This window comes from Chelmon rostratus, chromosome 5 (genome assembly GCF_017976325.1).
Source record: "Chelmon rostratus isolate fCheRos1 chromosome 5, fCheRos1.pri, whole genome shotgun sequence".
NCBI lineage: Eukaryota > Metazoa > Chordata > Actinopteri > Chaetodontiformes > Chaetodontidae > Chelmon > Chelmon rostratus.
In genome coordinates this window covers 25698742-25726303 of record NC_055662.1, presented here as the reverse complement: position 1 = coordinate 25726303, position 27562 = coordinate 25698742, and the positions used below count along the sequence as shown (strand labels likewise).

The 27562-nt window shown below is 45.4% G+C and overlaps 1 protein-coding gene across 4 annotated transcripts in view; it reads right to left on the bottom strand.

The window, feature by feature from the left end:
• The window catches only part of pdlim2 (PDZ and LIM domain 2 (mystique)), a 36182-nt gene extending 8795 nt beyond the window's left edge, over positions 1 to 27387 (bottom strand). For 2 of the 4 annotated variants that reach the window (XM_041936828.1, XM_041936831.1), the window contains exons 1-6: positions 27083 to 27387; positions 19364 to 19493; positions 17315 to 17466; positions 14488 to 14557; positions 13398 to 13546; positions 11501 to 11564 (exon numbers count right to left, since the gene is read on the bottom strand). In XM_041936828.1, coding sequence (XP_041792762.1) covers positions 11501 to 11564; positions 13398 to 13546; positions 14488 to 14557; positions 17315 to 17466; positions 19364 to 19456 — 528 coding nt within the window. In that variant the 5' untranslated portion in view covers positions 19457 to 19493; positions 27083 to 27387. Of the gene's footprint in view, positions 1 to 11500; positions 11565 to 13397; positions 13547 to 14487; positions 14558 to 17314; positions 17467 to 19363; positions 19494 to 25476; positions 25729 to 27082 lie in introns of those variants that run through there. The other 2 variants (XM_041936829.1, XM_041936830.1) reach the window with 2 other exon arrangements.
• Positions 27388 to 27562: the final 175 nt, after the last annotated feature.

Here is a 27562-nt window from a genome sequence, read left to right as displayed (position 1 = left end):
AGAGGCACCCACGTCCTCTCCTGCTGTGAACCAATCTCAAGGGCATCTACCTGCTAGACATACACTCTTTCATGGAGGCCTAGTGAAGCCACACAGTATGCGTGCACGAATCCACACTAATGCAAACCAAGCCTATGTTATATAAGTGTCTGGCTGCTGAATGTGGATCTTCATGCTCTCCAACAGCAGAAGACTCGCGGATAAAATCACAACTCTGATCTATGAGACTCAAAAGGAATGCAATGAAGTAAAGAAAAACAAAAGGAAGCGAGAGAGAGAGAGAAAAAACAAGCGCTCCACTGTGATGGGGAGTACGCAGCTGTGATTGAGCTTGACCTTAGAAAGTTCAGAAAAACTTTGTCTGCACCACCAGAGCAGTTCCCCCATCACAGTCCATTCCAGCGCCTCCCGTGCCAGCCTTTTATAGCAGTAACCATGGCTCGGCTGGCGGCGGCCTTATACCGGGCTCCCCAAAACATCTTTGTTCTAAAATTCTCACTGCGCCATTGTAAGCCATCACACCGTCACGCACAGCTCAGCTCAGAGCCGCAGTGTATTTGGTAAACCTCACCGTGGCAGTGCCAACGATGCCCCCAAGTCTAACGCACCAGCAAACTTAGGGAGGGGCACAGCCGAGCTGAGGAGAGTCTAGTATTTGGTCTTGGATGGGAGCGTGGATCAGAGAGACCACTGGAGAAAAATCAGCCAGTTCCTCCTGGTCCCTGTGGCTGCTGAGCGGAGGAAGCTCTGATTAAAACTGCGCTGAGCTGTAATCAGCAGCTCATTGTCAACATACCCGGGATCATTAGAGCGAGCCATGGGTATGCTGTGCTGGTCTTGAGCTGCGTGTACAGTAACGTCTCTGACCTGAGAGCCTTAAGGTTTTTTTGTACTGAAGAAAATGTGAGTTCATGCATGAATGCATTCAAACACTGAAACCTCACTTCTCACAGGCCAGTTTCTGCTCCTGCTCAAACATGCCACTTTCTTCCAAAGTCAGAACAGTTTTTAATGTTTCACATGAGAGATTTCTCGACTTGCGGTTCTGTTTCTGCTTTTTGTTTTTCGACTGTCTGAAGTGGGCGGGGTCTGGTTGGAAAAGGCTGATGTCACTTATTTCCGTGCGCCAATGAAAGCAGAGCAACATCAGTCAAACCAGTAAGGTCCTGATGAAGCAGATCAGCTCAGATTTTGAGTGTTGAACTTGACAAATAACGTATAAATATGAACAACTAATACCTGCATACGCTGTGCAAAACATAAATAAAACAGAATGTGATAACTGGCTGATCTTTCTGACACACACTCAACTGAAAACAGCACAAAGATAATATATTTAACGTTTGACCTCATCAGCCTCATTGATTTTTGTAAATATCTGCTTATTCTCAATTTGATGCAGAAACACGTTTCAAACGAGTCGGGACAGGAGCAACAGAAGACTGGGAAAGATGTGGAGCACTCCAAAAACACCTGTTTGGATCATTCCACAGGTAAACAGGCTGATTGGTAACAGGTGATAGTAACATGATTGGGTATGAAAGGAGCATCCTGGAAAGGCTCAGTGGTTCACAAGCGAGGACGGAGCGAGGTTCAGATTTAGATTTTATTTAGTCTAGAGCACAACGTGGTGCAGAGCACAAAAATAAACAAGCAGAATAGATGTTTAGCACAAACTAAGCTGTTTAAAGAGAGGACAAACTTTTTTCCTCTTCTTTTCTTGGTTTATCTGTCTGTAATAACAATGATATCAGCCTAACTGTGGACATGGACCTGAAAGAAGTTTGGTTTTCCTTCAAAATACTCATCTTCAGCTTGCCAAAGCAACTCAATACTGTAACACATACATTGTTATTACAATCCTCAGTATCCCCATTACCTTTTATATGTTTGGACAATAACCCAGTTTTTAGGGATTATAACGGCAAGAAGATGTGAGCTGTGCTCTTAATTGATTAATTCAAGACTCTCTATGCCTGCAGCCTTACTGCTCGTATATTTCGCTATATCTTTCGCAATTTCCTCCTCTGTGAAGTCAGCATTTAGTGTCCTTCACCACTTTGTGAAACACATGACTGTATAAAGGATATTACTACATGGGCTCAGGAACTCTTCATAAAACCATTTTCAGTAAACGCAGTTCATTTGCAAAAGCATTCTGTTTTTAATTTAGGTTTCACACAGTGTCCCAAACAACTTTTGGAATCGGGGCTGTACTTAAAATTTTTGGGGGCTTTAATGTTGAAATCTGCAACTTTCTGCAGCGGCAGGACATCTGCAGCAAAGATGGCAGGTTGTGTTGAAGCCTGCAGTTTATTTGAATCATCCATCCACCCATCCATTTTTCTCCACCCGCTTCATCCCTGGCAGGGGCGAGGGGGCTGGAGGCTGCCTCAGCATGCATCGGGAGAGAGAGAGGGTGCACCTCAACACCTCTGTGTGACAGCAAAATGCAAATTTAATGGGATTCAGCTCGATTTCGACATGTGAAAATCCAAACTTGAAATGTGAGCCTGCCCTGCTCTGAACGTACATCACAAGCCACATTTCCCAAAGCGGAAAATCAACCATTAAAGTCTGCCAAGTTCTGTATTGAAATCCTTCTAAAAAAAAGACGTTTTTAAAATTAGTTTTAATGATCTCGTTATTAAAATGTCCTTTGTTGCTCAAAAAAGCAACTTTGGATGCCTGAGCTTCTCATGATCTGATTTAAGTGAATCAATGACCAACTGTGACTTGTTCAAGGGAAGCCTCAGTGCTGCAGGGGGAAAAAATGGCAAATAAACTGTCAAAAAAGACACAAGAACCGCTCTAAAATAATAAAAAAAAAAAAAACCTCTTGTCTGCGATTGGCCACTTCAAGACACAAACAAACAGGAAATGGTGAAGTGCAGAGAGGGCAGCTGTTTCAGATCAAGGCCCATGGGAGACGCTGGGGACAGTGCCAGTGGAGGAGCCTTCAGTCTGGCTCCAAGCAAGCCACTCTGCATCATCATCATTACCACCCTGCAGCTTCAATTACAGGGCATGGGCCAGCAGCACACAGGACTGATGCCTACGGGAGCTTTTATTTTGGGAAGCTCGGTGCTGCTGCAAGAAAGTGCTCATTCGCCGTCTCCACCACAGACATGACTGCTGCACTACAATGAGGCGGGGGGACACAGACATCCTGGGCTGGGTAATAATCAGAGCTGTGTGCAGTGTTTCCTATCCAGCAGTGTGCAGCGGTGGAGGTCCTGAGCAAAGACCCGAGGCTGCCGGTAAGCTGCTCGCTACCCACTGTCACTGACGGACCCTGCCCTGTAATTATGTCTGAGCAGTGGTGCTTCACTGTGTCCACATTCTCCAACAAATAAACACAATGCACGGCTGAACAGGGGGCATCGTTTTATATCATAATGCACGTCATTAACATTCTTGACCTTTTTCATTGCCTCATATCCCACTGCAGCTGCTTTATGGATGCTGCTTATTGGAATAATGATATGACTCCAGCTGATGGGTGCAGACTGGCTACATCACCTATAGAGGCTGCTTCAAGTGATGAGTCCATCCCCTCTGCTCTACATATGTGTTTCAAAGTCTAACATTTAATATACACAAGCTGTGCAGAGGATCTAGTTTTCTTACCTTAGGGCATGCTTAGTTTAACTTTTTTCGAAATAGGGATGTAAAACTCTTCATATACAGGACTCGTTCCATCCTGCTTTACATGCAGCAAGATTTAAAAGTCAAGCTCAATCTTCTCAATCCCCTATAATGCTTTCTACATAAAAATCCTTGGCCCAGGCTTAGACTGTGCAGCATTCAATAACATGGAATGAAGTGACAGATCTTTGCGATGCCAGCGCGAATACCTCCCCCTCTCTCCATTCGTTCACCGCGGCCACACACCATCAGACTGCTCCAGATATAAACCATATGCACAAGATTAGAGGCCGAATGAGCAGCAGAGAGATGAGGACGAGAGGCTGACGGTGAATAGACAGTGATTCACTCTGAGTGTGAGCTGCGTTTAGTTTGAACTTTCTGCCAGTGAGGCTACAATTTTCATCTTTTGATCTAAACTCACTATCAGAGCAAAAAGACAATGAAGAGTTGGATGCAAGAGGAAATGTTTGGTTTTTCTGTACTGTACTGTTCATAATCCCTGAAGCTCAGCACACCATCAGTGTGGATGAACCTGATTGTGTGTGTGTGTATGTGAACTGTAATGGCACGGTAAATACTTTGAGACCCCTGAGACCAGCCAAAGCCGTCTCATGTGATCGTAGTGTAGGTGGTCTGAGGGAGGCACTCACCCACGCTGCCACCAAAATCAGAGACACAATGAGGAGAGAATACGAGTCTGAGAGCTTATTTATCCACGACGGGCGCTACAAGCAACACATTTTTCATCCCTATTAAATTCCCCACAAGGCTCCGACTGGAGCAGCATATCAAGCCCATTAGACATCTGGAGTTCATTATGGTTGGACTAAAATTCGCTGGACTTCATGATATATTTAATTTATGGTTGCCTTTTCATATGCATCAAGAAAAGCACAGTAACAAAAGAAGCTGAATTTAAACTGATCAAAATTGCCATAATGAGCTTGAAGTTCTCGATATGGTAAAAATCCCTCCATTGGTGTGATAAAGCACTAATACTTAATGAGCCTGATTGCATCACAAATGCAGTAATTAGACAGAACCATCTGGCATGTCTCCCTCTCTGGTTTCACACAGAGGTACAGTAACTCCACTGTATAACATGGTGTTTGATTTATGATGCAATGCAACGTGATGGAGCACGGTAATGCTCATATTTCGACTGGAATTTCCGTGAATGGGTGAAACATAAATCTAAAATGTCAGCATGCATGCACAGCGTCTCAGCGTAGCAGAATTATTATTCGGCGTTAACTGCAGATGCCATTTTACCAGCTTAACAATTATGATTTATGACCAACAAATGCAGCCATTAACCCAAAAGGTAGGTGTCGTCTGTGTAAAATGAGGGGAATATATGCTGACATGTCTGCTTTTGCTGGCATGAACACACTGAGGGGCAGTTATACACGTCGTTCCCTTGACAACAACTGCTGGAATGTTGACATACCGCTCAACCACCTTCGTAAACAGCACCAACTAGTAAAAAGGCCCATCTCTCCCGGCCAATATTTCCCCATAAAACTTGTAGGGCAGAGTGTCCCCATGAGTGCACCAGGGGGGCTGGAAAGCAGGGGAATCAAAAGTGCCCCAGTTTGCTTTTCCACTCCAGGGGAAAGAAAAACAGGCGTGCTGATCAATCGCCGGAGATGAGGAGAGGCACGCTGCCTGCACAGCGGCCACAATGGACCCCGAGCTTAACGGCTACGCGTCCACGTGAAAAGACCTCACACTGTCCAGTCACAGAGCTCACTATGCAGAGAAGAAGAAGAAAACATCCCTCCACCGTGGCCACAGCCAGCTCCGCTCCCCCCCGACACCAGCTTGGCTTAGCACAGCGCCGCGCTGCCAAACCAAACATCAGCCCCACTCATGTCAGACCTGAAATAGTACATCATTCCAAGCCATCACCGTCAAGGAAAAGACATGCATGTCTGCATTTAGTGCTGGAGGAGAAACCGCTACAGGTGAGGCACATTTACCTCTAAAAGTCTCCCCGCTTGAAGATGAAGACTTTCTAACTTCAATCTGCACCCAACATTGCGTGCAATATAAAGTTTTACATTTGACTCCATTTAAAAACATAAACTTAGTTCTATTCCTGTACGCCAAGTCACCGTTTCTGGGCCAAAGTGATGGCCGCAGCTTTGCACTCCAGTCCACCACAGCCTCCAGAATAGAGCAGGACAAAGCCAGCCGCTGGCGGGCAGGCTGGGCTGCTGTGAGGAGGATGGTGGACGGAGAAGTGTACGGGATGGAGGATGTATGGATGGATATTCACCCTGCCCTCTCTGGATAAAGAGTTTAGTGACACATGTCACACAGCCAAGGCCACCACACCCAATTTAGCATAAAGAGGAAAAGTTTGGTCTGCACGGGGTCGACGCTGACTGTCACCCTGCTGCAGCTGGCCATCCTACACTGGGAGGATATATTTATAAAGCTACCACCCTATCCCAGCACAGGATCCTGCAGCCCACTGAGGCAACCCTCAAGAACCTCAAAGCGCAGCAACTACAAACCCAGGCGTGGAGCCTGGTCCTAACGGCCCGGTGACGGGTCAGAGCAGCTTGGTTTTGGCCCTGTGCATCGTAACAGAGATCCCATTGTGGTCATTTTCTTGATGATATAAACAGATGTTCTGAATCATGACGGTGGCCGGCCAGCTCAGACACAATCTCATGCCCGGCTTCAAGGAATCTAGGATGCCTTCGCTCCTTTTGTCATGGTGGTGAGCTTGTAGATATTAAAGTCCATGAACACAGGCAGCCACATTACAGCATGACAAAAGAAAACTACAGGGTACAAAGTTACTCCTAATGAAGTGCATCCATGCCACTTTAGAGCCGTTAATGGAAATAGCTTCAGGAACTTATTCCTATTCTTGGCATTTGTCTTTTGTCCAATGAACGTTGGAGCCAGGAGGTTGGGAATGTTGCTTCAGGACACTTTAACAGGGTGAATGCTTCCTGCAGCCTACACCTTCTGATTAAAAAGGTCACTTTCCTTATTCAACACTACCCTTTAGAGCACGGCCAAGATGTACTGATAGATTTCCTGAAAAACATTCATTCCCATGGCCAAGTGTTTATGGTTTGGGAATGTAAAGGTCAATGCAGACATTCTTGTCCCAAAGGAAACTTGTTTTACATACAAACACTGGATGCAATGCTACACATGCACAGCAATGTACAAATGTGCAGAAAAAGGCAAAATTCATCAATGAGGATGAAGTGCATCCAAGTCAAGGCTTTTTATAAACTAAAGTCAACAGATGCATTGTCAGTTTTCAAACATGCTTTTCTAATCTCTGCATATTATCATGCATGTGTTCTTTGTGGTGCTGCAGGCAGTTTGGCCTCCATGATGAGGCACAGAGGATATTGCTGTGTTTGAGGAGCCTCCGGGCTGAGAAGAGTGATGTGATGGCTTAAATACTGCTTGGGAATGTCAGCATGCTCCCTGATGTCCGCTCCTCTCCACCGCGACCCCGTCTCTTCCAGCTCCCACCACACAACGACGGGCCTTGTGACGCGAGGGAAAAAGCAGCGCCAGCCTTCAACAGCCTCTGCCATCACAGCCACTATTGTACACAGGCTTTTTCTCAGGATATCCAACACCCTGGAAAATGGGGGATCCTGTTGCGCATCCCACTCTCCTCACTCAGGGAGCCAAAACAGGGGTGGAAAAGCCTTTTAGGAGCTTTTCAGAGAGCCTGATCACCTGATACAGCAGCACTCTGCACCTCTCAGGGAGGACAGAGGCCCTTGTCACGGAGGCTCCACATCTTAGCACTCACTGGGCTGCTGTGTTCCTGCCAGCCCGAGCAGCATAATGCACAGTGTGCCCATGGCGGGCCTCTTCCCAGCCATTTCCCCACCGAGTGCTCTGAAAGAACTCCACTCACTAATCACTGCACTGCGGCAGGAGGCTCGTCACCACTTTAAAACCAGGGTAGACATCCCTTGAAGTAAGGGGTCAGCCAAAACCCCAAAACTCTGATCCAATAGGCTGGATGATGGTAAACAGTGGGGCTGTCAGGCCTAGGAGGCAGAGCAAGCAATCCAAATCAGCTTTAAGAACAGAAAGGGCGGACAAAGCAGTGATTAAACATCTGAAACTGTAGTCTTCTCAAAACATATAGCTCGATATTATTTCAGAGATCCTGAATGAACAGTTCAAAAAAGCCCAAAAAAGGCAAAGCTGATACTGCAGTTGAAGGAGGAATGTGATGTCTCCCAGAGGACCATCCGGATTCCGGCATCAGAAAAACGAGAGAAAAGGGTAAATTTAAATATGGCAAGGAGAATGGGAGAACGGGCGACTCCATAAATACCACAAGCATGCAAGGCAGTCCGGTACGGACAGCTATGACAGGAGTGCGTTCATTCCTCGGGGCTCTCTGATGGAGCGCTCGGCCACAACACAGCTCCTAATGTGTTTCTTGGTAGGCCAACACGGAAGTTTGCTCCGCCACGGTTTGCTGGCCGCAGCCTCACTATAACTCCACAGTGGGTTTTTGAATGCGGTTTTGGATTGATGCTGAAAACATCCGCATCTGTAGAGGCTTACAATGCCTGCAGTGGGAAACGAAACAGTGATAAAAAAGCAACATCATCAAGCTGAATGGAGCACGAGTTGGTTCAGACTATTAGACCATCCTCCAGGTGTGACAGAGCCTCTGCGGCTTTACGTCAGGGGATTCACAAGAGACAGATTTTAAAAAAGGGGGAAAAAAGGAACAAATTGAAACAGCAGAGGGTCCAACAACACTGAATCCTAGATTTCCCACGATGCAGTTCAGCTCTCTCTTTCCTCTCTGCCTGCTGAAGGCTCACGTCTATCGAACTCAAACCACAAGTTTGAAACTTTGAAGGCTCGAGCCCGATTCATAATAACCCTGGTGACATTATCAGACTTTTAAAAGAGCCACAGAAGATAATATACAACTGCTTCCACAGGCTGAGGAGAGCTCTTCTTCTTCTAAGTGAAGCGGTCATGTGTAAAAGCCGTTAATGGGCTGGGACCAAGCTACATCGCCAAGTCCTCCTAGTTTATTATTATGCTGCTGGTTTACTGGAGGTTTCCAGCGGGAGCAGAAAGGAAATCAGGGATGCAGCATTTGTCCATTAAGCCCAACACCAAAACATACAACCTATAGATATCAGGGGAGCAGCTCGCTAAAAGCTAAAAGCTACAAGCGCCATGACTTCCTAATGCAGGCATGAAACTTCTGCGCTTTGCCTTGCACTCATGCACTGCTGCACTTCTTTTAAATTGTTGTATTTTACTTGATTTTATGCATTCTACGTAATCTGTTTCTAACTTTATTGCATTATTTTATTCTGTGGTTTAATTGTCCATCTCATGTTATGCATCATTATTTTTATTTTCATCCTTATTATCTCTCACTTTCACCATCATGAAAAAGTGGGTTTTAATCTCTCTTTTTAATCCCTGTTTTTATGTCCATCCTAAAGTGATTTCTGAGCTGCAATTCCTGTACGAAAGGTGTTACACAAACAAATATTATTATTATCATATCATCGTGAAATTCTTTATAAAAGCTCTGACGCCTACAAAATGGAATTTGAAATATTTGAATTTATAATTGCTTCTTAGCCAAAGAATCCACAGCTAATTCACCTCCAGGAGAAAAAGTCATGACGCGAGACAACTTCATCATGTTCAGTCTCCCCGAGGCGCTAGTCGTCCAAATGAACATCACACATCACGCTCATGTCAGCCGAATGTGCCGAAGCAGCGAGCCCGTCAGAGAGCTGATTCATGTCTGCACACAAAGACACCCTCCACACCCTCCCTGCCCTAAAACAACTTGGAAGGAGACAACATGCCATGTGGCTTTGCAGTCGCATCAAATTAGTTATTAGGAGGGACTTGTGCATTCCTAAAGACTGTATTTTGCTGGGAGCAGATTTCACGGTCATGACTGACTCAAGCAGTCTATTTTGATAAAGGCTGGTCAAAAATGTTCAGAAAAAGCAGTGACGCCATCCTCCAATGAGCCACTCGGACGCCAGTTACATCACGTTCAGACTGGCGCATCTTTCTCCCGGTGAGAAACAGATCAGAGGGACTCTGGTCGCAGAGCCTGGACCCCGCTGTGACTGACGGTACATCTGAATCCCATTTAACATGTAAACAACACAAAGAATCCCAAACTCGAGGAGAAATGTTAAATAAGGACCTTCTCAGCCAGCGGCCTCTTAGAAAGATCGCTTGACTGTTTAGAAGTTCAAACCTCTGCATATTTATCTGACTTTATGTCCAGAGTTATAAAAATGGCTGGAATTCCTCGAGCCATTACAAAAGGTCTTGTATGTTTTTTCCTGTCCCGTCAGCTCACACGTTCTGTCTTCAGTGGGACTCGTGCTTGAGACGGAGCATGTAGGCATAGCTGAAATAGCTCATGATGAACTTTCCCACAACATTTTCTCCCTTTAACTCACTGAAGTCCTTCCAGACGCCTGAGTCTCCCTCTCGGGTTTGTTGCTGGAATGGTAAATAAGCAGAGCATAGTTTGGCTGCAGCCTCATGATAACCCCAAGTCTGTGTTGTACTCACTCCCCTTGTTTTATCTCTTACTGAGACTAATGAGTCTCCATTCAGACAATTAAAGGTTAAGGCCATTGTTTTGACTGAGAGGAACCTTTTTTCCCCCGTGCAGCCAGCTCTGAATGAAACAGCTCCAGAACTGCTGTTCAGCTTAATGTCAGATATTTTTCAAAGCCTGACCTTTGAAGTTTATACACTCCCTGCTATAAAAATGTCAAACCCTCTCCGGATCCTGCCTCCACATACAGTACACTGGAGCCCACAAACCTTTGATAGGGCATCTTCTGTAAGGATTCAAGAGGAAAGGCCAACAATCCAAATATATTATTCCTAAAAGGACGGTGAAAAAAAAAATATAACAGAGACGAGGACAAAACCTCCAGCTACAGCAAGCAGCCTAAAACCGCAGCTACAGACGAATAACAGATTGACTTTTTGAGGATAAATAACGTCTATCTAAACATTGCATTTGTCATGTATATCGTACTACTCCTAGATCCCAAACCTGTGCATGTGCCATGACACACAGGAAACCATAAAGAGAGAAATTACAGCAGAGACACTTCAAAGAAACTCTTCTCTCGTTTCCATGATTCCATGCTCACTCCGGGTGTTTTCACATCCAAACTTCGTTTGCTCTGGTCTCAATCAGTTGATGAGTTGGTGAACTCGGTGCATTTTCCACTTGGTTTGGTTTCTTTTCACACAAGCAAAAATCCAAGCGAGCCAAACTGTAGCGCTATGTGGTCAGATGTGTCTGAGAGAGGAGCAAGAAGGTAAACACAGGAAGGTCCAGAAGGAGAACGAGTCCAGGTCCGACCTCCATTCATTCACCCCATCAATTAACTCATCCCTCAATGTAAAGCACGGCTGGCTACTTTTGCTCAAGCTTGCGGAGTAGTTGGATCAGATGGAGGTCGGATCATGTTCCATCACAAACGAACCACTCCAGAGTTCATTTGGGACTGGATCGAGACCACCTCCTCTCAAGGGTCCCTGTCTGGTTGTGTGGCCCATAGCAGGGTTCAACTGAAAACTTTCACATCAACACCAGAGTTCATTTTAACTGAACCAAACACGTCGGGTGTGAAAGCACCCAAAGAACCAATTTTCCCGTCTAGTTAAAGACATTTTATATTTGGAAATCAGCTGCTTTTCTTCAGCAGGGTGACAAATGGTGGACAAGTCTTGCCTGCATATCTCAGACAGCTGAAAACGTACAAAGGATTGAATGGAGGATTTTGGCTGCTTTAAAGAAACGACAGGAACCGACCTGAGACAGTGGTCTGGACAGCCTGTGGCTCTTCTCCTCTGGAGACCATGAGCGCAGCTGGACGCTGTAACATAAAGACAACAGGCCGTCAACATGATGCACACGTGTGATTCTGCGGTGGGCAACATGACGATATACACCACGAGACAGACAAACATGTGGACCTGGATTTTCTCAGATTGTCCGTGTGGTAGTTTAATAGTTTAATATCTCTGCATGTGTTAGGCTATTGGGGATCATTTTGCAAATCGATAAGCAGGACAGACAAATGCAATATTGTATTTTATGTGACTTTTACATCAGTGTGATTAATTCATCAGGCATTTGCTAGATGAGCCAATAACAAACATTCCTATCCAGATATTTAATCTATTAACTGATCTTCCAAATCCAGCATTTTCACAACATACAGCAACATTGTGCTAGAAAATTACATATGCTGTGATGCAGGATTTTTATTGATCTATTCATAAGTAAACATACTCTAGTCCTGCAGGCTCCGCTGGGGATCTGCACAGATTCACATGTGATGCAACAGTAAACTTTATTTTGAAAAACCACTGCAGTTTAAATGCAAATAAAACATAATCCCTAAAAAATACAGCTGTATTGAAAGTAACAGTATCTTTTTACCGCCAACATAATACACTAAAATAGATTTCTAATGATGAAGATGGAAGATCAATATAGTAATACTAGAAATTCGAATCATATTAATGATGAGATGGAAACCAGGTGTGTGCAGGACAGGAAGCTTCGTCAGTCCAGACGAGGGGGAGCTGTTGACTCTGAACTTTGACCTAAGCGGCCGAGCTCAGAGAGATCGCGGTGAACGTTCCACATTCTGCCTTTTGTTGCAGTGAATGCAAACGGTGGAATGTGATATCCTGTGCATATCCTTTGTTACTACAGTACAATCCCATGGCTCCACTTTCTGTCTGTTATTCCCATACCTATTGACTCTGGACCTGTTGTGGAGTCAAGAGAGCACTTGTTGCAACCTTTTGTCCAGATGTAAGCCCATTAAAGCCGTGAACGGACAGGTCTCTGAAAAAGACCCCATCTGAAATGTCGAGCTCTAAAATGTCCCAAGACTTTATCTTAGACCTTGTTTGTGCTGAAAGAATTTCTTTTTAATCTAATCTTTCAGGCTGATTGTCCAAACTGTAATTTACAAGTAACCAGATCGCATGTGTGTGACTTCAGGCAGCATAATCCTTTGCTTTCATGACAACACTGGGGAAGCACATCGGCAGCAGGAGTGGACGAGCTGGCTGACGGTTCAGTATCTGGCCAGCAGTTCCAAACGCTGCGAGCTAATAAAAGTTTCACTGATGCTTTATTTTCTTTCAGCAGTTTTTTTAATGTAAATTCCAAACTTTGACAGCTGTATTCCAACAGATGTCAGATGATTCAACTCCAGCATTACAGAACATAAGACTGTGTTGATGTTGTTTCCCTTTTACATCACAAACCTACTGGTTTTGCACTCATGTTATTAATGCCAACATACGTTCAGATCATTACATATTGTGCAATATTACATATTTTTTTTACTGTTTTGTATATTTTCTTCTACTGTGCAATAGTTCTAACTGTAGTTATTATCTGATTGTCTGAAGGCAACAGCATTTTTATACTCTTGTAGCAACAATAATCTCATACTCTTATTTATAATGTACATATCTGTCTTTGTGGTGCAGAATGGATTCTTCACACTGCACTATTTTATTAACATTGGAAGGCATCTAAACTGCCCTCAAAAACCTTCCTGTCATCAAATTTGCATTGCGGCCAATCAGTGTGACTGATTTCTATCAGACATGCAATACAACCCATCTATGATCCGCATGCTTGAACACTGTAATGCTGATTTCAGATACAGCGAGTGAGCTACCTCTTGTTGGTCGGTGTCAGCCTCTCCCTCTTCCCGTCGGGGCTGGCGGGAGGATCTGGGGAGTAAGGTCCTGGGGACAGCGACGCAGGGCTGGAGATGGTGTACTCTCTGTAGTTCTGATTCTCATCTCGACTCACTATTACTGCCTCCTATAAAACATGTTACTGCATTAGTATAATGCCAATTCCAACAAAAGTTAGATTTACTGAACTGAAAACAGCACAAAGACAACATATTTAATGTTTGACCTCATCAGCTTCATTGATTTTTGTAAATATCTGCTTATTCTGAATCTGATGCAGCAACATGTTTCAAACAATTTGGGACAGGAGCAACTAAAGAAACACCTGTTTGGATCATTCCACAGGTAAACAGGTTGATTGGTAACAGGTGATAGTATCATGATTGGGTATGAAAGGAGCATCCTGGAAAGGCTCAGTGGTTCACAAGCAAGGATGGAGCGAGGTTCATCACTTTGTGAACACATGACTGTATGAATGATTTGACTGCATGGGCTCAGGAACACTTCAGGAAACCACTGTGGGTAAACACAGTTTGTTTGCAAATTATTGCGATCTGGTTTTATTTATGTTTTACAAAGCGTCCCAATTTCTTTTGTAATCAGGGTTGTATCTGTTGAACATAACTTGTATATTTCTGATTACAAGTAGTGAACTGAGAAGCATAAAGACCAATTTTGACAATGTTAACACACAAACACACAGAAGTAAATGCATCTGTATCCTTAAACAGGACTACAGATTTTGCATTCAGTATCTCATGTATTGTAGGTGGTGCGTTGGGACTCATGATCTCAATAAAACACAGGAACAAGTACTAAATCATTACAATGTCTTGCATTGCTTCCATCTCCAGCACAGTGAGCTAAGCAGATATGTCAGAAACAGATGTGTGATGCATGCATTAGTAGAAATGAAGCAGCACACCCCGTGTAGTCAAAACAACACATCGTCCAAATAAAACACGCACTTGTCTTGAATCAAACAGATATGGAGAATTCAGTTCTGCTAATTCCAGTAATCGGACAAACTGCGGACACATTAAGCTCCCGTGGAGCTGCAGCACTGACCTGGAAGCGTCCGGTGAGCTGCTCAGGGGTGCTGATGCCGTTGGTCTGTCCAGGGCTGGGAGGTTCAGGTCTTGAAAGACAGAAAAGCACAGAGATCAACTGACTGTCAACACTGATAATGTCTGACCACCAGACATTAAGTTTCATTCTCAAGCTGTAGCAAATGGGATCAAGATAACCAAGCCAGTGAGGAAGTTTGTGTTAAATGAATAAGAAAAGCATTGAAAATTGATCTAAATGACACTGTGGACATGCTGATGGACTCAACAAATGCTCGAAAGCATGCAAAGAAAATGCTGAGTGAAGAAAAAGTAAAGAATTTTTAAGGGTTTTAAGCCTGAGTGAACTTTATTTTTGGACATCCCTTTTATAAAAGTCCTGGCGAACATCCATCGGTATGTTCCCATCAATCTTAGAGATTACTGCAGAAGACGTGCACTGCAGACTCTGTCCCCCTCCCGACGGATCTCGTCTTTCCAACTAGTCACTTTTGTTTTACTATCTTAAATAGAAAACACATTCTGACTCTGGAGGGGAAATATGGGCAGTATAAGTGCCAATGCAAACACGCGGTGCCCCCCTGGCTGCAGGGCCAGAGGCTGACTGGCTTTGGGTTGAGCCCGGGGTAATGAGGCACACAGGAAGGCCTGGATGCCTGTGGTAAATCACCCAGAAACACACCTCTCGTGGCCTGGGCTCCACATACCGTTTACAGGAGAGAGATGGCACGAAGACGAGAACTGATACAGCAGCCGTAAGACATTTCTTCCCGTAGGAGAGGTAATGTGGCAGGCCTGAAAAACTCATTGCTTTGAATTAGGAGCAGCGTGTGGTTTAAACTTTCGACCATGTACATCAGAACACCAGAGGCAATGAGACGTACGTTAGGTCAGGGATCAGATCAGTGTCTAGTTCAGTCTGTGACCTCTGGGAACAGGGCTCATTCGGTGACTTTCCACCACAGGGATGTGAAAGTGGCATCAATCAGCACTGGAAACCTTTTGCTGATACAAGCTGCTCGCTGAGGGGAGCTGGAGTTAAACTGCCTGAGGAAGATTCCTCACATGTGTGCATTGTAAGAATATCTCTCCTTTCGGAGAATGAAATATTAAAAAAAACACTGAGCAGAGTTCAAGAGGAGTCAAATCCAAATCCATCCATAGCAAAGCTGCATACTCTGTGTCAAGGTATGACCAGTATTTATGACGAGGCAAGCCACCGCCCTATGGGACTGGAGCGTTTGAGTCGCTTGGACAGAAGTGCAGTAAGATACCTCAGTTTCTGTGATTTTTCAATGTTTGTTCATTTGACAAAATAACCCAAAGTTCTCAAATATTTGCTGCTGTCCAACCAAAAGCAGACACACAAGAACTGTAGGAGTAAGGAATCTAACGCCAGCTTTTACCATGTTTTGATCTTTTTTTGTGTTAAAAGGGTCTTTTTGTGATTTTGGGCAATATAAATAAAGGTTAGGTTCAGACGGTGCTTGTCATAGCACACTCACTGTAGAGTTCTGAATTGTTGGTGATTAAATGAGACAATGACTTATTCTGGTTGCACAGCATCTCAGTATCAAAGAGGCGCCAGTATAGATGTGTGGTAAAGCAGCACCCATGAGTTGTTCTGTTGGTTAACTCCATTACAGAGAGCAGAGAGCTGTAGTCAAGGTGACGTCATCCGCGAGGCATCAATGAACAATGAAATCCAAACAAGACGCCGCGAACAAAGCCTGGCTATAAAGCATTAAGGGCCAATGACAAGACAGTGATGGTGTGGCTGCTTTGTGATGTAAAAATAACCCCAGTGAGCAAAGCCCGGGATTAACATGTCACTGGATGCACCAGCGACGAACCACTGCGACTGTATACAGCAGACACACCTAAAAGAAAACAGTCCTCTAGTCGGGTGACTGATGCCAGCTTCTTCCAGTGCGCAACACCATCTGCGTGACGACGGCCGGCACCCACATCACTGCTGCTTTGACGAGAGCAAACAGATGTTGAGCTGAAAGACGGAGCACCCTCAACTCAGCAAAGAGAGGAAACGTTACAGATTTGTGCTGCTCAACTGCAAAAAGCCTCGAGAGCTTGTCTGAATGTGATTCGCACAGGTAATATGCTCGTCATTAAGACAGGAGCTCTGTGGAGTAAACGAGAGTCTCTGAAAGCCACTGACAGCTGACAGAGTGGCAGAGCTACACAGTGGCATTGTCCTGGGCAAGCAAGGAGCAATGGTGTTGTTTCAGGCTTGGTGGGAGACATGAGGTCAGCAGGGAAAAATTCACTCACATGGACGTAGGACATCCAAGGAGGAAGTGTGTGAAAGCGCACGTGCGTGAGAATGTGTGTGTGTGTGTGTGTGTCTGGCTGCAATAAAAGAGAAAGACTAAGAAAGAGAGCGAGGAGGTGCAACAGTGACAAGAAATTAGAGTTTTGGGTGGACCTTTAATCAAACTGCCGGCCAAGAGCGGCACTCGCTCAAAGGAAAACCGTTTTAGTAGCCAACTCCCTGTCATCCAAACAAGGTCTTGGAAAATCTCAAAAAAACGGCGTTTTGTGAAGAAGGACGAGGGACGGGAACTGCGTGGCTCTCAAACATGCTGGCATTTCCCCTGATTACGATCACTCGTTATGTTTGTGCTTGCGTGATAAAGTTGAAAACAGCTGAGACAGGCTGGGGCGTTTGTGGTCTTGGCACAAACACAGAAAATTAGGGACATTTAAGGTATTCGTATGTGGAACTATGCTGCAGATGGTTCAACTGTATTAATTTCATAAATCCAACATAGCAGTACAAATCAAGGGAGCAGGAATATCTGTTTGCCTACCTCTCCACCACCAGCTGCAGCTGAGTCTTGGAGTTCTTGATCTTGTTCTGGGCCTCCACGTTCAGCATGTCGGCCGTGTTTTCCCCATTGATCTCCAAGATAATGTCGCCAGGTTGCAGGTCTGCCTGCTCCGCCTTGCTGCCCCCGTTGACCTGTTGAAGAGAAGAATGAGCTGCAGTTACCCACTCCCGGCCCCCAGGTGCTTCTCTGAACATAACACTTTATGGATCATCAGGCAAGCTTAGACAGCTCTTTATCTCGCGTATCGCCGTGTGGACGATTTGTCAGTTGCCGATATTCAGCATCGCCAGATGAGTAAATGAGAAAAGGTGCTGCCACACTCTTGATCCACATGTCTCTCTCTGCAGCTCGTAACGCAGAGTAAACACCCTCAGACGCCACAGCGATTCACACACATGGGATGTGGCAGTGCCGGTCAACAGCAGACAGATTCATGACACCCTCGGGGAGAAGTCATTAGTGTGACACTACTTGATGGTTTGACTGGGCTTGACCTTTGCAACCAGCCTCACCGCATGTCAAAGCCGATGCCACATCAGAGGGAATTCCACACTAATGGGCCGAAGCATAACCAAACTCACTTTCGCACCCAAACGCAGGCTGAATAAGACAAAAAGGCAAAACGTGGAGGTCGACGCCGCAACTGCTTAAACTTAAGAGAAGTACGACATTTGCCACAAACAGCCCTCGCCTCGCAATTAAAAGCAGAGAGAGGCAATAAAACAAAGAATGCAAACCAAAATAAATAAAGAGCCGATCAGAGAGGATGAAAGTCTCATTCTTACGTCTCTGGAGAAAAAAAAATGGATGCAAAGTGAACGCCAGTCGACAGGCTGTTTGTCAGTTTGGCCGAGCACGAGGGCAGAGGTGCCATGTCTGTGGGCCCGCTCGAGAGGCAATTAAGGGTTGCTGTGGTGACCCACTATAGTGCGTGCCTTTTCTGATCAGGACACGCCTGGTTTCACATAAACTAAGAGCAGCTGGGGGCTCTTTTCCAGGGTCTGTGCCCAAGTGAATCAGGGCTGAGTTATCGTTCAGGCCAACAAGAATAAAAGAGGGCATCCATGTGGTCTCCGTGCCAAGTGCCAACCACTTCAGATGGTCCAACCCCGCTTAACTGCTGGGATGGGGGGGGATGAGACAAGCCGCTTCTCAAACTTTGCAAACCAATTTCAGCGATGAAGTTTCTCCCTCAGCGGGAATCCCTGTCACTTCACAGAACCCTTTTGATATTTGAGACAAGCAAACATGCTGATGTTTATTGGACAGCAGCAACAAACTGAGACTTAAAGTCCATTATTCATGAGGAGACCTGTTTTTCTAGCATAAGCTGTCAAGAGGGGGCAAACAGTAAATGCTTTTGAAGTCAAAGCTTGTGTGAAGCGCTGGTGCCCTGCCACGGTTTTGCCATCATTTATCCTTTATGGGTCTGGGGAGCTACTGGGGAAGTCTCACTGGGGAAAAACCCAGGCTGAGGTGGCAATGCAGGGCCAGGATGTGCAGCGGGCAGAACTGGGTGTCTCTGGCATGCAGATGTCAGTTTCCTGGTGGTGTTTACTGTGTGGGTCTGCTTACAGTGGTAAGCGTTTCTGCTTCTTCTTTTCCATCTTCTCTTTTTTTTCTCTAACAGTGACAGCGGAAATCTAAAAAATACATGCACGTGCTTAAGTACCATCTACTGCTGCAAGTGGTTATGCATGCAATTTAGCACAGAAACATAAACCCACACTCACACGCTGCACTCTGGAATCAGGAACCCCTCACCTCCCACCTCAACTTCCACTGTAACTGTAATCAGTGGTTTCCTTCTAATGTAATCTACTTCCATTCTATTCTGACGGGCTCAGCAGTGAAGGAAATAGGTACGAAGCGGCTCGCCGACACAAACAAAGACAAGAAAAGAGTCGTAGCGAGGAGGAAGTTGACTTTGCATGACATGCCATTACAGACTGTGCTTCCACAAAAACAGAGGATATGGTCTGATGAGGTGCGACGAGGTTCAGCAACATGGCGGCTGTTGGCGAGTACCTTTGATACGGTTATGGCCTTCTTGAAGTCCCTTCCTCCAAATATTCTGAAGCCCCATGGCGAAGGGCCGATGAGGTTCACCGTCAGCGCCATTGAGTGATCAGGTCAGCACGCTCTGGTGTCAAAAGCCCTGAAAGAAAGAGACACAGCGGGCATGAGGGGGAGTAACATGTGAGGTGATTCTGCTGGCGAGGCTTAATATCAGATCAACAGGTGAACATTTGCATCAGCCGCCTTTCATCTCCAGCGACGCCCGACTTCCACGGGCCTAAGTCCCCTTGACGTGGATTGCGTAACCACATCAGAGAGGAATGGCAAGAATCTGAAAGCAAAGACGCGTGACTAACATTGCCGAAGACCGAGAGTTTCATTAAATCCAAATGCTCTTTCGTAGACAAACGCAAACAAAAAGTCAAGTTGCTAACCGCTTCACTGTGACCATTGTGCTTAATGTATGTCTACAGTGCACAGTGCTGCTGCATGATATATGACATGTAGTGTGGTAGCCCTTTAATTCATGTTTGGAAGAACGGCCTGTATAAATAAACTAGTCAAAATGTTGGGCCGTTGCGTAAATCTGTAGCTCTTTAGTAGGTTTTTTTTATATTTGTACGATTGGGGGTTTGCACGAAAATGTTCAGATTCCGCTTTCCACAAAGTCTGTTGTGAATTTGTGAATGTAAAGCTGTAGATCCAGTGTTTAAAATCAGTTCACTGGAGACGCCAATAAGTATTGAAACCATGTGAGGAGCTTTGATTGTTCTATTCTCTTGTAGATGTGTTTTTTTCTAGAAAGGCATTAATGCAACGTTAAGAAGAACAAATCATATCTTGACATCATCCACCGGCCTTTTTGCTTCTTTTCCATATGGGACAAATCACTTCATCTGAACAGGCTGAAGATTGTGTTCAGGCTGTGTTGATTATTTTTATACATCGCAAAACTGCACAGCGACATGACAGGACAGACAGATCCCCCAGATGTAGATCTTTAATCACTAGTGTCAAAATATCACACGTTGCAGAATTATAATTGGACATGGCAATGTGGTGTGTGTGTGTGTGTGTGTGTGTGTGCGCTACCGTCTGCGAAACCGTCTGCATGAGCTCATCTGCGTAGACGAAAATGATGATCCATAAGAGCAAACACTGTGCGCTAAAAGCGAAGTTATCTCTGCTGATCTGGCAACGATTATCGGCTTTCCAGCTTCACGTTGCTCGGCTCGAGCTGCTTCGTGACAGAACGGCTGCCTGCTTTGCTGCTGTGTTAGGACATTTCAATGGAGACGTCACTCAGCGTCAGGTTCTCCTCGGGTTATCAGGGCGACACAAACAGCGTGACGAGGACGATAACGTTCCTGTGAGCGAGGGAATCAGATCCAACTGCCGGTTTACTCCGACTCTGCTCGCAGATGGAGCTCGCCTGCTGCACGCCTGCATGTGGAGACACAGAGCTCTGTGGCGTACGCTGATGATGGGACAGGTTCATAAACACATCAACACCTGCACGGCAAACACACACACAGCTGCCGCATCTGTGACTGGAAGCCCTCTCACTGCTGCAACAAGTAATATATGGGTGCATGTGTAGACAATGACATAAGCTGCTTTAAGTATAGACTGCTCCTCTCGAAAAATAAAGCGTCTACACCCAGACAATTTGACATCATCTGTTGCTTAACTCACAGCACAAACAAAGCTTGCATCAACCTTGGAAAGTAAATGCAGAACTTGCACATAGTAGTTCTGCTGTGCCGGAGATGTTTTCCTGCTCTTTAATTTGCACTTTTTGCTATTAACATTTATTATTTTCACCATTGTTATTATTATTTAAATGCTTTCACGCATGCTTTAGTTCAGAGAAAAGCAACTTATCCAGGAGCATGGAAACACTTAGCACATCAGAAAAGTCTTTAGATGTCAATTACAGGGTTGCCATGTTTTTGCACCTCTGGATCAGTTAATCACAGGGTAATATCTGATGATCTCAGGTTTACTATCATCCTTGAAAGTTGATCCAAAGCACTGCATATCAGACAGTGTGGACAGAAATACATACTGTGGCCGACAGTGGAATGTAAATTAAAAATCTTGCTCAATGTCCATAAATAAAGTAATAAAAGCCTGCCGATGATTACAAACATTGCATAATGCAGATGAACAAGGAGGACGTCTGAAAGATGGTAGTGAAGTGGATCTAGGACATCAGCCACGCTACTCCCCTAAATCCCTCCGAACACTGGCCCGTTTCATCAGACGCACATTCCACAAGTGTTTGGGACACGCAGTGCAGACCCAGTTAGTTATTAACAGTCTGGGCCAATTAGCAGGGTTACTGGGCTCGCCATCATTAGGGGTCTCTTAATTGCTGTGGCCTCCAGAAATAAGTGCAGTTGTGATAATGACAGGGGGCAGCCGCCCGAAGTTTCCCAGCCTTTGGGGGTGTCAATTAGTTCCATGAGCTTCTGCAGCGTCTCCCATAGAGCGTCCATTATCAGCCGAGCACCCTGCTAATGCTCTGCGTAAACGTTCGCTGCTAGCGTCATAAAAACGCTCACAGTGAAAGGGTGGTGAAGGAATGCGGCAGGGCGGACAAACGGCGGAGAAGAAAAACAACATAGTGGTGGTGAGGATAATTGGCACGCTCACGGGCCGCGCTTAATTGGCCACTGATGAGGTTTTAAGACTGCTGCTCACATAAAGCAAAGTGCTGAGCACAGTTTTGATGGAACCTCACTATCACACAAAAGTGCTGTTGGGCAGCTGCCAATACGCATAAAAGGTGAATTCTGTTCTGGTGACATCTCGCTGCCACGCCAATCTGGCATCGCCGTTCAACGCGGCCAACACAATGAGAAGGATTCTAGTCATGAAGTCATCTCTGTGGCCCGCAGCGCAGCATCAGACGCCCAGCAGGAGGTCGGCATGAGGAGGATGGAAACCGGGGCCGTAGGCGCAGCAAAACACCCTCACATCCGACCGACACAATGGACAAGTTCAGCATTCCTACTGACCAACAGCGAGGTGTCCAGTTTAACAGGCTACAAGAGGCAGAATGTGAATGTCCTACCCGGGTTTATCCACCGGCTCAAACACGAAGCTAAAAACTAAGCTAAAACTAATGCAGTCTAATACAACAGCACTGCAGTAAACCCTTCAGCCTAGATTCAGTTTCATTAAAACTGTTTTTAAGGAGGTGCTGATTTAACTTTATAGTGAAGGCTGCTGAAGTGTATTTTGTAGCACTGAGTCAATTCATCAATTAATCAGCAACTATTCTGATGATCAATTAATCGCTACAGTGATATATAAAAGCAAAAATGCCCAAAATTTCCCAATTCACCTCTGATTTAGTGCTTTTCTTTGCCATAAACCAAACATCTTCAGGTTGGAGTTTGGAAAATCAACTATTATCAGCGACATAATCATCCATATCTCTCAAAATTTTTATTTACATGTGATTTTAAGCATTTACACCAGGTGAGCAGTGGACACTTCAGCTCTGAAGACCACCAGGTTTCCTGCAACCGGAGGGTCGTGCTGCCTAAAAGAGCTGCAAAACCAGTTGATCACAGTGTTTCTCTCTGTCACAAACATGTTGACCCATCTGCAAATTGATGGGTCAATTGATTGATTGATAAGACTTTATTAATCTCACGGTTGAGAAATTCACTGTTACAGAAGCTCTTTAGAACACACAAGGGGGGATGCAATAGTCTCTCCTCTCTGTGCACACACTAAATCAATACATGATCATCCACTGGAAGAAGGGTTGTTGATGGCTTTTCCCTGATCGACCATGAATGGTTGGTATCATGAGCACCTCTGCACATATGTCCAAAACGATGCATTCAAGTTAACTCTGATAATTTTTTACTGTCCTCAACATGTAGACCCAACACACCCAGCTGTTAATAAGCACGAAAGGAGTCGAGCTAGTGAGGATAACTGCAGTCAAAGTGAGGAGTCAAAGACGACGACTCGCAGTTACTTGTGCAAAGTGAAGCAGTGGAGCGTGGTATATATTTTGTTGTTTGACGTAGCGTGAAGCGGTGGGATGTACATACTGTTCAGTTATTTGTCAGAGAAGTACCTGGTAATTTAAATATTTGCAGTGGAGCACCTTCTATACAGTGCTGTTTGATAATAATATTAATTATTATACCAACCCCCGTTGGCTACCACCACAAACAGAATGTAGTTCTGTGGGAAACGCTGCACTCTACGTGTTAAAGGCCTTCTGGCAAATGTCACGTCTATGAGGGATTGTTCCTACAGGCAAGAGAGATATCGGCGGCATGAAGGACAAGAACAGGCCTTTTCCAAATGCTCGATTCAACACTCATTGCTCCAACATGCCGAGAGCCCCAAGGCTTTCTAAGGGTTTTCAATAACTTCAATAACTTAGTTTGCTCATGGGGAAAACTAAGGGATCAATTAAAAGGACACTTTTAACTGTGTTTGGTGAAGCTCAAACAAATATGACTGATATGCTATTGATATTTATTGTGTAATTTGTCATATTGAACAAAGATGAAACCGCTTGTCGACCATTCTAAGGGATGCTTGTATAGCAGATCATGTAGCAGAGCAGAGCTTCAACATGTTGCACTGACTTTGCTGTGTATGATGTGAGTGCAACTGCAGGTATTTTTGTTTGACTTTGAGCAGGAATGAGAAAAGGCACAGGGCCGTGAGTCATAGTGTCATTTAGGCTGAGGCTTGTAGACACATAACAACACCTAACTGGTGTGCAATTTCCAATTAAGCACGTTAACTATAACATGTTATGGGTAGTTTGGGCTCGACGGGTGAAACCTGCGAAAACAAGTTTGAAACTGTGTGTGTAATTTACCGGAGTGTGGTGAAAATGATGATGACTCACCCCTGATGAGTCATTAACTTCGATCGGCATATCACCACAACACGGCTTTGGCAACCAGTAGTCAAGCTCATGGTTATATTAGTATTAAATATTGACAAGTGAATAAATGCATCAGATGGAAAGAATGCACGGTCTGCTGAACATGCAGAGTGCAATGGGCAACCAATAAATACACGCATCTCAGGAAACCATTACCATCATTATGTTTAACTAAGCTAATTCTACGAATTAACACCTCATTTATTCCAGGGAACGAAACATTTGGAAAAACAAGTTGTTAGTGGAACTCAAGCAGATAGCTGACTAAACCTCGGTAAAATCAACTTGGCCGCCGGCATCAACTCTTCACCTCTTCCCTGAATCTCCTCAGCTGAGACTGTTTTCCTCTCCTTGAACTCGGGGCCAAAATCCACTGGACTGAAATGAACAAGCTCTGGCTCTCCAACAAGCTAATCGTGAAAGAATGGCTGATGAACGTAGCAGACGCAACGCGTTCGGCTGACAGCTCTGGCTGAGCTCCGGCTCTCTCTCGGACGAACCGCTGTGGCTGCGGGGGAATATTCCCGCCATGAATCACACTTCAAGGCTCTCGCTGGTGGTCACGCACCAGTGTGAACTTTCCACAGCCCTCGTCGGTGATGTGGCCCGTGTGTCACGCGGTACCCCGACAGGTCGGCACCTACCTGGACACACACACCCACTGAATAATAAGGGGAAGAATGCGAGAGCAAGCCTCTCCCCGGAATGAACGGATGGAATAACATTCTAGGCATTCTCCAAATCACACCCATCCAGTCAGATATAGCTGCAGTCACTAGGGAGATGAGAAAACATCAAACAACAACAAATGAAGTGAAAAAAGGGTGTTGGTTGATGAGGTTTTGTCTCATATATATATATAGCTTATTGTGCATGTGTCATCAAAATAATTGCAGACGGAGCCATACCTGTAATTTTTATAGGTCACTCCCTTTTCAGTGGGAACTTTCTCAGGTGTAAGCTCCTGTGGGGTTTTACGCTTAATCTAAAAAATGTTACGTAATCTTATCTGCTGCCGGACAAAAAGACAGCTTCTAGGATGACACGTTGTCTCTTTTACCACCTTGCTGCAGCACTGCTACAGCGGACTGTTCGCAACAAGACAAGGACACCATGGTGCTGGCTCCACTTATCTCCCTCTGCAGCATCACCATCATCATCATCAGGAGATCATGTTACTGCCACTCACACTGAACAGACTCCACACTCTGCTGCTCGGCAATCAGTTCAGCTCACCACATCCTCTGCATGCACCATTAGGCCCTCCTCACAAAAGGCACCAGCAGCCTCCACTTTGTTCGTCGCATCCACGCTCCTGAAACGCTCTGCCGCAACGGTGCACCTCGAATCGTTCAGAAGCCGGCTGCTGAGGAGCAGCTTTAGACGTTTGGACTTTAGCCTCAGAAACGGCTCTTTCTACGTCTGACGCGGTGTGAATGAGAGAACAGTCAGATCCATCCTGTTTCTGTGTCAGCGAAACCTGAAAACCACAGCCAAAGAAGCTTTCATCACCCTGACTTCCTGCGTAACTGTACGCACAGAGAGCAGCTGCCAGTTATAAGCCCGAAATTAAATTAAAAAAACACAACAACACAGCAGTATTTAGCAGAAGTACAAGACGAAATTGTTCTTTTGCTTCAGCTAAAACCTCAAAGCGACTGTAAAACAAACAAAGACTCTTTCCCTGAATTAGAAGGTAACCAGTTGGCCTTTTTTCTCGAAAAGCCGCCGCTTTGCTCCATCCAAAATTACAGTGGTCTGTTTTTGGTTCTGGCTCTGGCCCTTTCCGATCTGAGTGACAGCATCGTGTGCTCTTAAAAAAAAAAAAAAAAAAAAAGCAAAGCCATCAGGAAACAAACACAATACAAAGTGAGAGGAGGGAAAGGTAGCGGGGCACATGAAAGGCACAGTCACAATGGGGAAGGTACACAAACAGCAGGCGGTGGGGGTTCGGGAATATGAGGTTTCACTGGGACTCTTCTGGATTATTCATGAACTCTGAGAGACACTTTTAAACAGTTTCCCACCTGCGGAGCTCACAAGCTGCGACTGTTTATTTCGGAACATTTGTCTGAGTGAGCTGCAGGAGCAGCCATGTCTCCACACCTTTAAAAAGGTGGAGAAATCACAGCGCTGCAGAGCTGGCTTGAACTTAAATCAGCGGACTAATTCAGTCATCACCCTAAAAAAAAGCCACTTTAAGAGGAGGCGAGAAGACAGCAGCTTCATCACTGGAACTAATGTGACATAAATTATGAGTTAAAGTGCCCCGGGGCCGCACACATCACGCAGACTGCTTCATGCGCAAAAATAACCTGGACGCAGACGCGCTGACAGGGTGGAGGGTCGTCAGGGGGTGCCGCTGACTGTGTGGGCTCAGCTTCTTCTGTTCCTTTAGATGACTTGCAGTTTCCATTTCTATCATGCACCATTAGTCAACACAGCTCTTATGTGGGTTGTACCGTACACTTAAACCGCGCGCATACTTGGCATCAATCATAACTTAGCAAGGCTTCACTGCCTTCCCCGAGGTTCCCACACTTTTTTATGAACTGGCGCGAGTCTTTCAGCTTTAATTACTACAATTAAATTACCCATAAAAAATAACGACACATAAGTTCCAGATATATGCCAAAATATAAGATTTAAAGTGCAAAAAGGACCCCAAACAAAAAAGCATTTCACCCACCAGAGTTTTGATTAGTTGGGCTGCGTCAGTCAAATCTAATCTAATCTTGAACTCGTTAAGAGACTTTACGGACACTGAAACGCTTCTGAAAATGCTGTTTACTTACCAAGACGAGAGTAGCGTGGTTGAAGGTGCAGTCTCCACCTGTTAGCTCAGATGTGTGCGCGCTCCTCGGCAGAACACACCCAGCGGACAGCAGGTCGCGCTTCAGCCTGGAACTGGCTCCAGAAAGCGGCTTTCTGCGTCTCCCCCGTCAGTGTAGGAGCACCGACGCGCTGCTAGTCCCCCGTTTCTGTCCGTCCCGCCGCTCTTTCAGATGCTCTGGTGGCGCACGAACACCACCTGTGGCTGCGCGCGCTGTGGTGTCACCGTGACGAGCTCGCGGTGCCATGTGCTGTTACCAAAATAAAAGCTTTGACACAGGCAGCCAGGCGGGGCGTGTCGCGTCGCAGGGGCGGCAGGAGAGGAGGGTGCCGCGCTGATGATTGAGCCATTTATCCTGAAGCACGCTGCGGTGGCGTTTTGTGCCCGCGCGCCACCTGCTGACGGCGCGCGGCAGAGCAGCGCGCGCTCCAACCGAAGGCTC